This window comes from Molossus molossus, unplaced genomic scaffold, assembly GCF_014108415.1.
Source record: "Molossus molossus isolate mMolMol1 unplaced genomic scaffold, mMolMol1.p scaffold_m16_p_19, whole genome shotgun sequence".
Classification (NCBI taxonomy): Eukaryota; Metazoa; Chordata; class Mammalia; order Chiroptera; family Molossidae; genus Molossus; species Molossus molossus.
The window spans coordinates 11,942,654-11,955,083 of record NW_023425354.1 but is presented as its reverse complement, the minus strand read 5'-3'; the positions used below and the strand labels follow the sequence as shown (position 1 = coordinate 11,955,083).

The 12,430-nt window shown below is 44.3% G+C and overlaps 1 protein-coding gene across 7 annotated transcripts in view; it reads right to left on the bottom strand.

Annotated features, from left to right (window-relative positions):
* The window catches only part of PITPNC1 (phosphatidylinositol transfer protein cytoplasmic 1), a 227,088-nt gene that overhangs the window by 2,471 nt on the left and 212,187 nt on the right, over window positions 1-12,430 (bottom strand). For 5 of the 7 annotated variants that reach the window (XM_036267860.1, XM_036267864.1, XM_036267862.1 and 2 more), the window contains one exon: window positions 11,121-11,184. In XM_036267860.1, coding sequence (XP_036123753.1) covers window positions 11,121-11,184 — 64 coding nt within the window. Of the gene's footprint in view, window positions 1-1,941; window positions 2,061-11,120; window positions 11,185-12,430 lie in introns of all 7 variants that reach the window. The other 2 variants (XM_036267866.1, XM_036267865.1) reach the window with 1 other exon arrangement.

The window sequence follows — 12,430 nt, the reverse complement described above, 5'->3', positions numbered from 1 at the left end:
AAGTGGCGGAATCCAGTGCTCTACTCCATACATCCAGCAGAGAGCAGAAATTCCCTGAAGTACGGACTTTCAGTATTACAGTCCCTTCCAGAGTCTCATAGGAGTTCCCTTCTTTGAAGGCTCAATGGCAAAGGAGACTATTTCCTTATTGCCATGGTCATGGATGTTAATTTTGCATAATTGCAATCTAATCTGTTTCTCCTCGGGTTGGTGATTTAAGTTTTATCGAGCGCCCATGCAGTTTGTATCTGTGGCAGCCAGCAGCCTCTTGATTTCAACTGTTTTTCATTATGATATAGAAGAGAGACAATGGAAAAATAAATAGTCTACAGTGTGACGGCATTCCACAGAATAAGGGAAATGTCGTAAGCATTCAAAATAACCACTCTGTGTAACTTTGAAGGGAGAGGCATATCTTTCGCTGAAGTCATGGGAACGCCTGTGAGTCGTGGCCAGAGAATGCAGGAGTTTTCCCGTGGGGAGAACCACTCTAGGTACCGCCGTCTACCTGGTAAATTGACCTTCTCATACCAGTAGTCGCAGTAAAATGAAAAGAAAACCAAGCCAAGAGCCTGCGCTGAAAGCTGTGAGGACCCAGGAGACAAGCGCTGTGCTTTGTATCTTTTGGACGCGTGGCGCCTCCCCCTTCCCTCTGGCTCCCTTTGTCTAGTCTTTCTGACAGTGAGTCGCTTTCAGGGAGCAGCTGGGGTGGGGTGGAGGGAAGTCTAACATTCCTGAAAGAAAAGGTAATCACAAGTGATGAAAATTCAAGGACAGTTTCCTTCAGGAGCATCTCTAACTTTAGAACAGGGAGAGAGGAAGGGGAAAGTCCTCTCTGAACTGGTCTGCTCAGAGAGAGGAGCACCTGAGCTGAACCTCCTTGAAGGGTCTCCTGCAAATCTGACCACCGCATGCAACGTGGGGCGAGGGAGGGCGGGCCACTTCAACCTCAAGGACAGCCACGGGCAGCCAATAGCAGCCTTGCAGGGCAAATTCCAAAGACATGCTCTAAAAACTGAACTCAAGATTTCCAAAGTGCAACCAAAAGGTTTTCACAATTCCAAAGCATCCATTTACAATAGCCACCTCTCCGTCTTCTAGAACATCATCAATTTCTTAAAACGCTAACCTACGTATTGTTCTGGGGCATGCGGGCTCAAGCTGGCACCCAAAGAGATCACAGCTCTGGCCAGAGGTACATATAAATGACTCAGGGATTACATTTTTCTTTTGTCATCTGTATCTGCTCTTCGTTAGCATGAATGACTGAATTATAAATATATTTAAAATGCTGGCAAACAACACACAGTCAGCATTCAATATCCAATGTGCCAGGGGATACTTGAGGCTCCTTGGGGCTTCTCTTAAGTCCCAGGCTAGACTGGTACAGTCTCCGCTAACCACACCTTCACTGCGCAGCCTGTGTGTAAGAACCCACAGACCCACCTTGACCTTAACCCAGTAGGGAGGAACTAACTGGGCAAAACAGCTATAAAGAACCATAGAAAGTATTTCAAAACCAATATAAGAAAACCTAAAAGACCAGATGGGCCAGACGCCTTCCCTTGAATGAATAACTGTTACCTATGTTTTTAAAAGTTACTGGCATGATGTTCCAGTTTTCCTCTGACACCTGATTTTACCCCTTGCTTTTCTGGTACAGGCCAGGCCGTTCATTAGGACCACGAAAAGTCTCCACTCTCCACGTTCTTGGGTTTATGACCGAAACTATCCGAAAGTCAATCAGCTTTAAGGAATTGAAATGTCTGGAAGGAAGGGGTGACATGACACTGTCCAAGTTAGACCCAGTGAGGTTCTTTATCAACAGCCTCTGACGCTGTTTGTGGAAGTCTGAGAATCGAGCGTTGGCAGTATGTCAAAGATCGGCTGATGTGTATGTTGGTAAAGGAGGGGGCGACATGTTTCAAAAATTCTACATACACTCGTTTGGGCATGGCTCTCTATGTCATCCACAGTGGAGGAATGCTGATTGCAAACTTTTATGTTGGTTTGTTCATGCATGTTTTTCTCGTATTCCCGAACATCGTCCATTGTCATATCTGAAAGAAGGTCGAGATGTTGGCAACTTCCGTTATTAAATGCAAACTTTCAACGGGGAGACTTTAGAAAAAGATGGTAGCTTAGCAGAAGCCGAAGAGAGGTTTAAAAAGCAGGGGAGTCGCTAACTTTATGAAGAGCGAATCATAAAGTTAGCTAAACCAGCCAGAGGAGGAGTGAGTCCAAGGAAGTGAAGTCGAAGTAGTCTTAGAACAGAGAAGAGTGGAAATTATTTAGGGGTGACTGTTGTCAAGTGAGCTAAGAGGGCAGAGTATTAGCACGTGGGCAGTGCCATAGCCCGAGATCTCCTAAAGCAGAGTTAGAAGATCCCTTCAGGGACGCGCTCAGCTTTGTTTGATTGAATACTTACCTTCCACATACATTTCCAAATAGGCTGCTTCGATCAGTGCATTCAGCGACAGAATGGACACTTTCATTGCTATGACAGGAGACATGCCGTGGAAGGCAGAGGAGTGATGTGCACTGGTACAGGTGAGACAGGTGCACGGCTCACACACAGACGTGTTTTTGCACAGAATACGTGGTGTCAGAGTGCAGGTCTACACTGAACCTCTAAGTCTAGCCTAACAGCTTGAAGGTGGCTGGCGCTTCTTACACCCACACTCATCTATAAATAAAACGGTACATGACATTGTGGTTTTTGGCCCAACCGAGTCTGCAGACTTTCAGTATTTCAGGATAATGATCTTATTAGTCCAGCAGTTTTGTGACATTTTTGATTGTCACAACTGGGATGCCACCCTTCCGCCAACAAAGCATTACCTGGTCCAATTGTTCATGGGGCTGTCCTAATCCTAGTGATAAAAACGTAAGCACGGAACCACCCCGTTTCAGTAGGCAAAATACATACAAATATTAATTAGTTTCACTTTAAAAACTTTTGTTGCCCCCCCCTCCCCTGCTATTGTACTACATTTTATCCACAGTGGTCCCAGAGGGGCATTCCGCTACTGCTCTGGCGGCAGAATTGACCTTCATGCCTCTTTACAGGAGAGTTACGCTGAGCAATCGGTTAATTCTACACCCTGATCACTTATTGTCTTGGGGATTTAGAGAGGGTGTCCACAGCTGGAATTGTTCCTTAGGTAGCTCCTGCAGCGTGGGCTTCAGTGTCTTTTTATATCAGTCCACGTGTGTCATGTGAGATTCTCTTTATTTCCAAAGGGCAGACTTGCCAGAAGTTCATGATTTAATTCAGGATGGTTGGGGGGCAAGGTGGAGGGTGGCTCTAAACCCAGACCTGGGCTCTTTTCCTTGGTGGATGGTCCCGACCCCACACCCAGAGACCGTCCGTCAAGAATGCTGTCCATAGCAATGTAAGTATCAAGAATGCTAAGCAGCAGTCTGGCCAAGCAAAGAGCATGCTTTTCTTTTAGAAAATGGAGGTAACTGGAAGCAATAAAGAGATGCTGCTTTGTGATCAGAACAAATGCACCTTAGTTAGCAATAATAACACATTCTTTCAATACAATCCCTTTAATTTCAACGGCTGGTTATCAAAATTTTTATAACACAAATATACCTGGAATGAATACTGACATTATTTTAAGCTCAAAGTTTAAAACTTAAAGAGATTTCTCTGTAAAAATGTTCACTGGATACCTTCTTTCTCCGCCTCACAAAGGCATTTTGGTTTCTTTGTTCTAGTGAATTCCAATACAAATCATTCTTTATCTTTAATTAGCTCAATGTGAAGAGAGGGGCTTAAACTGGGTGACTGTGCTTTCAAAGGTAGATCGATTTTATGGATGTGAAGGATTTAATAACAAAGATACTCATTATTGCCTTGTTCATATTAGTGAAAAATTGAAAACAACACAGGGGACTGATGGTACTACGCAAACACAAATAATGTAGAAAAATATTTAACACCATAGAGAAATGTCCTTGGTATATTGTTTAAAAAAAAAAAAAAGGTAAAAAATTATACATATGATGTGAAATCATTTTTGTCAGAAAAACATCATATACATTTAAAAAAGACAAAGTATACACTTCAAAATGTTAACCATGATTATTTCAAGGTGTTGGAATTATAGATAATTATCATTGTCTTTTTTTGCTTATCTATCTATATTCTCCACATTTTCTATATTAAATATGCACTATTTGTGTACAAAAGAAAAAAATAACATTATTTAAAAATCTATTATGTGTCCAGCCGATGTGGCTCAGTGACTGAGCATCATTCCATGGACTGAGAGGTCCCGGTTCAATTCCTGGTCAGGGCACATGCCCAGGCTGTGGGTTCAATCTCCAGTAGGGGGCGTGCAGGAGGCAGCCGATAGATGTATCTCTGTTACACTGATGTTTCTCTCTCTCTCTTCCTCTAAAAAAAAAAAAAAAAATTTTAAAAATAAATAAATAAAAATAAAAGCATGTGTTCCTTAAAAAAAAATAAATTCATTATCTGCAGTCATTGGAAGAGGGACACCATCAATCTGGAAGAAGATACACTTTCCCTGTGCACTAGAAACACGATCCCTCCACTTTTTTAAAAGTAAGAGTTGATAAAGTTTCAGAACATTTTGTCTAAAAGAAAAAACAAAACAAAAACCACACCTCCCAATTAGACCACATAAGAGTGAACATTTCTAGCTTTGTCTAGAATGGCTCAGTTGGTTGGGTGTCGTCCTGTGCACCAAAAGGTCACCAGTTTGATTCCCGGTCGAGGCACCTGCCTAGGTTGAGGGCTCAATCCTAAGTTGAGGGTGTGCAAGAGGCAGCCAATTGATATTTCACTTTCACATGGATGTTTCTGTTTCTTTCTCCCTCTCCCTTCCTCTCTAAAAATCAATAAATATCTCCAAGTAAAGAAAATAAGAGTGTGACCATTTCTTGTGAAATGGTTCTCTAAAAGATGATGATAATTTGGTCCCTGCTGATACGGAAGCAAATGCGTTTGCCTAAATCCTGAACTACCCCCACATACCACGCATGCGTGCTTATGGAAACGACATCAACACTTGCAGTATTCTTCAGTACTTTATGGAAAGCATAATCAAGTGGAATTAGATGGTTGCCGTTCTGGTAAAATGTATTATGCCTTGCTCCTGTAAAGTATATTACTTTGAAATCTACATGTGAATCAATTTTCTAGTAAATTCAATTACATGTGCCCAATGACAGATTATCCTTTCGGAGATGCTTCATCTTCATTATTGATTGATTTTCAATGATCAGTGATGTTGAACCATTTAGGTTCAGATCTCTTTGCTTCCAGCAGACAAGTGCTTATGTGTGTCCAAGTGACTCTTAATTAAAAGAATCCTATGTCCATTACTTTGCAAGTACAATGAAAAACAATCACCCTTAATTTACTTCTCTTAAATTCACTTCTCTTAAATAAGGTTTCTTAAATAAAAGCGCCTTGAACAAGTAATACTGGGTTAATAGCCCGATTTAAGAGAATATTGGGACTAGCATAGTATTTCTTCTAAGAAAGGCACATCCTGCCCAGCCGATGTGGCTCAGTGGTTGAGCATCGACCCATGAACCAAGAGGTCACTGGTTCGATTCCCGGTCAGGGCATGATCCCCAGTGGGGGGCATGCAGGAGACAGCCAATTGATGTTCTCTCATCGATGATTCTCTCTCTCTTTCCCTCTCCCTTCCTCTCTCTTTAAAAATCAATAAAGAAAAAAATTAAAAAAAAAAAAGAAGGGCACATCTTAACATCTTTGCCACTTGGCTGTTGGAGGTGGACGGACAGAAGCAGCACTGAGAAATATTCTGGGGGTACAGATGCCCCCTCACTGCAAGATTTCCTTTCTCTGACCTCTTGCCAGGCCACATTTCTTTCCTTCTAAAATGAACCGATGAACCGATCCCCTGGGTCCAGCTTTGAGGAAGCTGGGCTGAGGGTAGAGGAGGAGAGTCCAGTCATCTGGGAGAGGAGGTTCTACTCGGGCTCCATTCTGTGTGACCTCCAAGTGGGGCTAGGACACGGGGATCTGCTCTGCCCTCGCCCGAGGAGGGTGAGAAAGGAAAGAAATGTGGCCGGGCATGTGCCCTGACCAGGAAATGAACTGGGACCTCTCAGTCCATGGGACGACGCTCCATCTACTGAGCCACACTGGCTGGGCGATCATTTTAGTTTTAAAGAAGGCAGCTGATTTCACAGGGAGTGGAGGTAAGATCATATATTTGAAAGGCCTTTAGGATAGAAGTCAATTGAATAGACAGAGAAACTACAAATGCCAGGGAACAAAACGTCTGCGAGGAAGAATTTTCCTATTGTGCTGCATAGTGGTAGCAGCTAAAAAATTTTAAAAGACTTACAACTCTAATTCAATAACCCGTCCAACTGCACATTATGTTATATAGTTGTCCCTCGTTTGTCACGGTTATCTCGATCAACTTTTTAATGAATATATTTGAAAAAACCATGATAGAGTGAAGCCGCAAAAGTCGAAGCACGAAGTGGCGAGGGACGATTGTATTTCCCTCAATAAACATTTTCCCTCGTCCTCTAGGTTCCTCTGTCTAAACAGAAGTCATTTTTTCATGCTCTAAGTCAAAATGGAATTCTTGAACAAGTGGCTGGGTTGGGTCTGGGCTGTGGAGGTAGGCTTCAGAGATCATGAATTAAAATTTTTTTTTTTTTGGTTAATCTTCACCAGAGGATATTATTCCATGTATTTTTTTTAGATAGAGTGGAAGGGAGGGAGGGTGCGAGGGAGGAAGAGAAACATTGATTGGTTGCCTCCTGCATGACCCTGACTGGGGCCTGGGATCAAACCTGCAACCTAGGTACGTGCCTTTGACCAGAATCGAACCTGGGATCCTTCGGTCCGCAGGCCAACGCTTTAACCACTGAGCCCAACCTGGCAGGGCATGAATTAGATACTCCTTGGATCCACCCAAATGATGGCTCTCCTATGGGAAGTGCCTTATTTAAACCTATAAAAATGCTTATAAATCCAATAACGCTTGTTATAAATAGCTTAGGGTGACTACACTTTCTTAGTCAGTGACAGTAGCCAATCCTCAAAGCTTGGTGCATACCCTTTCCATGTAAAAGATCCAGAATTGTAACCTACAGTTGTGATTTCTTTCCTACAGTTCTTAATTGGAGGAAGTGAAGGGCGGATCACAGATCCCTTTGAAAAGTTGATGGAAAGTGATGGGTCCCCTCCCCAGAGAAACGAACACAAGCATGCACATACAATGTTGCCTAAGGGCCCCGGCACTCCAGTTCCTACGAGGCCCCTGGAAAATGCTGGCGTGCTGAACTCAGCCAGCTAATGCTAGTCCCTAAGCATGCCTCCTTCTCTGCCTTGAGCTTGCTATTCATTGTTAGGCCTGTTCGAGGGGCTCCAGGATTTCTCAGTAATTTTCATGAGGTGGTTTCATCTGTAACAGTCAGAACTAACCCCCATATGTTTTTGGATGGGTGAGGATTTCCAAGATGTTCCACTCCATCAGAGCCGCCCTCGGGCGATCCTGTGTTCCTCTCTCAAAAATACTGTCAGACTGTGAAGCCCAAACGTGCTTTTGTGAAGGCGGGCTGCCTACTTTTATCTACACCATCTTCTGAAACGTGTTGTTACTTCTCTGATTAGTGTTCTAGTCATTCAGGAGACACCCGAGGCTCCTGGATAAGGACCAATTGAGCCTTTGAAAGACAAACTCAACTCCTCCATCACTGGAAATGGTGACACTTGACCATGAACACGAGCAGGATAACATCTGTTTAGGAAAGTAGGTATGTGAGAGCAAAACACTGAAACTCGGGAAAGACACAAAATTAAAATCCTTGGGCAAGAAAAGATCACCATCATCTACAATGTCCTTTAGTTTTTTTGACTCTTAAGAACGGGAGGTGGCCGCCCTGGCCAGTTTGGCTCAGCAGTTGAGCGTCGGCTTGCGGACCAGAGAGTCCTGGGTTCAGTTCCCGCTAGGGGCACGTACCACAAAAAAAACACACCAAAAAAAAAACAAAAAACGGGAGGTGATGAGTCTAATTAGGGAGGAAGACAGCCATTGCATCAGGGCGCAGTTTGTACACAGTATGAAACTCAGCCCAGGAGGTGAATGGGGCTAAAATCCAGCCCCAAGTCGACAGCACCTGCTGAATCAGCCTCAAAGAAATGCTTTTTTCTAATTCTCATGAGGTACCAGAGTTTGGAAGCTGGCCCTGAAGACATCTACCATTCTTTAGTTTAACCTGTTTGCACTGAATAAATGGTCCTTCCTCGCAACCTAACCTGGTTTACAGTCCACGCTATACACCAGAGGTTCTCAAACCTTATTGGGCATCGGAATCATCCGGGGAACTTGCTATCACACACATGGCTGGCCCATACCGCAGGGTCCTGGATCCTGCAGGTTTGGGGAGGGGCCTGGGAATCTGGATTTATAACAAGTAACCAGGGGATGCTGATGGTGCTGGTCCAGGGACTTCATGTTGAGAACCAGGCTATACACTACAGGCAAGAGTTGTTTTTTGTTTGTTTTTACTTTGGACCTTTCCCATGTTTACTAATGCCAGTACAGACCAAAGAAAAATAAGCAACTGCAGGTACCCCAAACTGAAGGGCTACCCTGGAAGACATTTGCCTTCAGTACCAGTGACACACCCATTTACCCGAAAGGCCCCCAATCTCCAGCATTCCCTTGAGTGAGGGGCCGAGAAGACACTCTGTGGGCAGGACCATTTCCATCCCTTTGACTTGAGTGTCTGCTCTGTGTAATGAAGGAGCCACAGTTTTGCCGCAAGCAGCTGAGGCCCAGGGCAATGCCAGCAGTAACTTACATGAAATGGATGGGGTGGTTCTCAGAGCTCTTGCTGGGCAAAGGCTGCTTGTTTTGATTGGGGCTAGGATTGTGTATAGAGGGGGCGGAGACCTTCCCTGGGGAGCACAAGGCCCGCGATGGTCTCCATCCACTAAACCACATGGTGTTTTTCTGCACTCAGGTACAGAAAAGGCTTTTTGTCAACAGACTCCTTGAGTTCTTTCTCCACCTAACCCATCTAAAGTAAATAGGTGGGTGTTCTCCTCTGAGTTCTCCAGGACAAGAGACCTCCAGTTTCCTTTGATGAATTACTCTAACTCTGGGCTCCTGTTACAGCCTAAGATTTTTCTTGTTTGGGACTAAAAGTAGTTAAGTCTTCCTTAGCCCAGGCTTGGCTTAAAGAGTTGGTCGCCATCCCCCACACTCCAGCAGCTCCCTTTCTAGAAGGCCTTCATTTTCTCTTTCTAGATCCTGTCTCTACTCGAACCCTCTTTCCTGGTGGACAGGCTTGCCGTTTCGTCCTCTGAATCAGGACCCAGCTACCCTGTTTGATGCTGTGTTTTCTTGAAAGTCTACTCTGGCGCCCGGCCAACTTGGCTCAGTGGCTGAACATTGACCCATGCACCAAGAGGTCACTGGTTTGATTCCCAGTTAGGATACGTGCCCAGGTTGTGGGCCATATCCCCAGTGGGGTGCATGCAGGAGGGCCAATTGATGTTCTCTCTCATCAATGTTTCTCTCTCTCTCTCTCCCTCTCCCTAAAATCAATAAAGCAAAAAAAAAAAAAAAAGTCCACTCTGGCATCCTGGCACTAGAGAGGTCTACTGAAGTCTGAGTCTTCTCGGTCCTCAAAGTGGCAGATATTTGGCCCTTCAGGTTCCCCTTCACTTGCCAAATTTCTAATCTGTTTGAGCCTATTATTCTTTGAATATCCCTTCACTATCCCCTTAGTGTTGGTGGTAAGGAAACCACGAGCTTGGAGGAATTCAAGTTGGCACAGATCAGTCATTTCTTAACCTTTTTTGGGGTCTGTGCTCCCTCTAAGAATCTGAGAAAAGCTCTCCAGAAAAATACAACCAGAAAGATTGGTTTAATGATCAGGGCAAGGAATCACAGGAGACCTTCTCTCCGTCTGCCTCACAAAAGACAACCACAAATAGGACTTAGGGGGACACCGTGACCATGTGCTGAGCCAGTGCACTTGCCACAGGTGAGCAGCATCCTGGGGCAGAGGGTGGGGTGTTAAGAAAGTGGTGATCTTTAAAAAAAAAACAAAAACAAAACAACACTTCCAGGAAGACCCATTTGTTGTTCAGAAGACACAGATCTGGGAAAAATTGCAAAAGATAAAAAGCCCAGGGCCTACAGAACCATGTTTCTAAAAAAACGTGGCTCGGAAACCGCTAACAACATTCCTGACGATCACTGTCTTGGCCCATTCAGTCCACCCTACCCTTTCACTTGAAATCTGACACCTTCTGTTCCGAAGAGGAAGGAACTGGTGGAACAATGACAGCAAAGCACCGAAATGCAATTGCACTTATGCTCGGAACAAATCCGGTGTGACTTAGGAGAAGGCCGCTTCATTAGATAATCAGATCTAATCCAAGTCACCAGCTGGGGGTGTTTGTTTCTATTTATAGTCAAGGACACTAGAGGCTGATGACCGATCCTGGAATGTAGAGGACTCACGTGGACAAAACAACAGCACTGAGGACCTGGGAAGGGTGGTCCATCTATCATGGAATAAGACAAATGTTGTTTTCATTTATTGAAAACGTGCAGAACTTGCTAAACTCTTTCCCAAATCATGTTAAAAAAGAAGAAAGAAAAAAGGCCAAAGCAGCAGTGTCAGGATTAAGGGGGCACCGAGGCCTCTGCCCTTGAACTTTGGCAGAACCCTTGTTTTGGGTGAGGGAGTGTTTCGGCGATCTCTGAATCAAAGGACGGCTTTCATGTGGTATGATGCGGAGACAGCTTTGATCTCGAAGTCAGGATAAATTAGGATGAGATGGAAACCCACCCGACAGAGAATTAATGGAGTCCTACGTGCCAGTCCAGCACTCATGCATCAAATGTACTGAGCTCCTACTTCCTCAAGAGTTAAGTACTGTAGTTATGTTAGCTTCTGTCGTTCTATTTTTCTTCATTATGTTCCCTGAACAGTGCTATTTCCAGTACGGGAAGCAGTAGCCCTGCCTTTGTTGTTGTCGTTTAGGTAGTATTTGAAGCCAGATGGACTAAAATCCCAAGTCAACATGTTCTGAAAATGTTCTAGACATTATTTCGGGGAGGGTGACTTACCATACCACTCGTCAACCCATGCAAAAGCCTGTCTGTGTCCGATCAGCAGAATATCTCGGACCACCTGAAAAAGCAAAAGAAGGAGGTTGAAGTAATACCATGGTTTATTAAAACCACCTGGAAAAGAGATCGTTCCCAGTTCTAGGAGTCCTGGCAATTATAAATTTCTCCTTCCGCCCTGGCCGGTTTGGCTCAGCGGTTAGAGCGTCGGCCTGCGGTCCTGAGAGACCCAGGTTCGGTTCCCGCTAAGGGCGCATACCTCGGTTGCAGTTTGTCCCCGGCCCTGGTCGGTTGTGCGGGTGGCAGCCACTCGATGTGTCCCTTTCACATCAATGTTTCTCTCTCTCTCTGTTCCTCTCTCTCCCTCCCACTCTACCTGAACAAAAAATGGAAAAATGTCCTCGGGTGAGGATAAAAAAAAAAAAAAAATATATATATATATATATAAATTTCTCCTTCCTTCCATCCACATGGGATGCCAATTACAGCTGATATCGGACTTGCTCACCCCCGGTCCTTGCCGTGGCGTGCACGTCCTTGGTGTAATTGAATGTCCACCTGACTTGAGAGTCGGGCTGGAGGTGTGTGTGCAAACCAATGAGACCTGCATGGCAGTCACATGGCAGTGACTGGAATGAATCTCCAGGCTGGTCACCTTGAGATTTTCCTCTTCGTTTACTTTTATCTAAAGCACTGTTCATTTGTGGAAGGGTGTGCCTCACTGGCGCCAGGAGGTCGCACACGTGAGAAATCAAGAACTTTCCTGGGCAGCAAGTCACTTCTAAGTCAAGAGCACTTCACAGGTTTTTTCTTCCTGATGAAATATCTTAAATATTGGTTCATTTGCTTTAACGAACTGAAGGTGTGGGAGACAAGGTGCATAAATATCTTTCTAGGCTTGACTTGCATGTGATGGGGGGGGGGACAAGTGTAGTCAATTATCATCGAAAGAGATGACTTAACTGGAGACCTGAACAAAAGAGAACATAACGGCAACGATGAGCTTGACTGGAGACAAAAGACACTTGTTTTTGAGGGTGACACATGATGGCAGGAGCAGAGGAAGAGAGATAACATACATATATAGAAAGATAACATACATATATGGTTTTTGTGTGCAAAACCCTGTTCGTGTGCTTTTATTTCACAGTATTGTTTTTCTCGTCCTTCATAAACACGCCTTTTTATGTGTCTTGGATGCTCACGCTCTCCTCCTAACATTTATTTCTGACTGCCCAAGAAATCCAGCAATTGTCAAAAACCTCTTGTGGAAGGTTCGAGCATGTTTCAGTAAGTGACGGATTTTAATT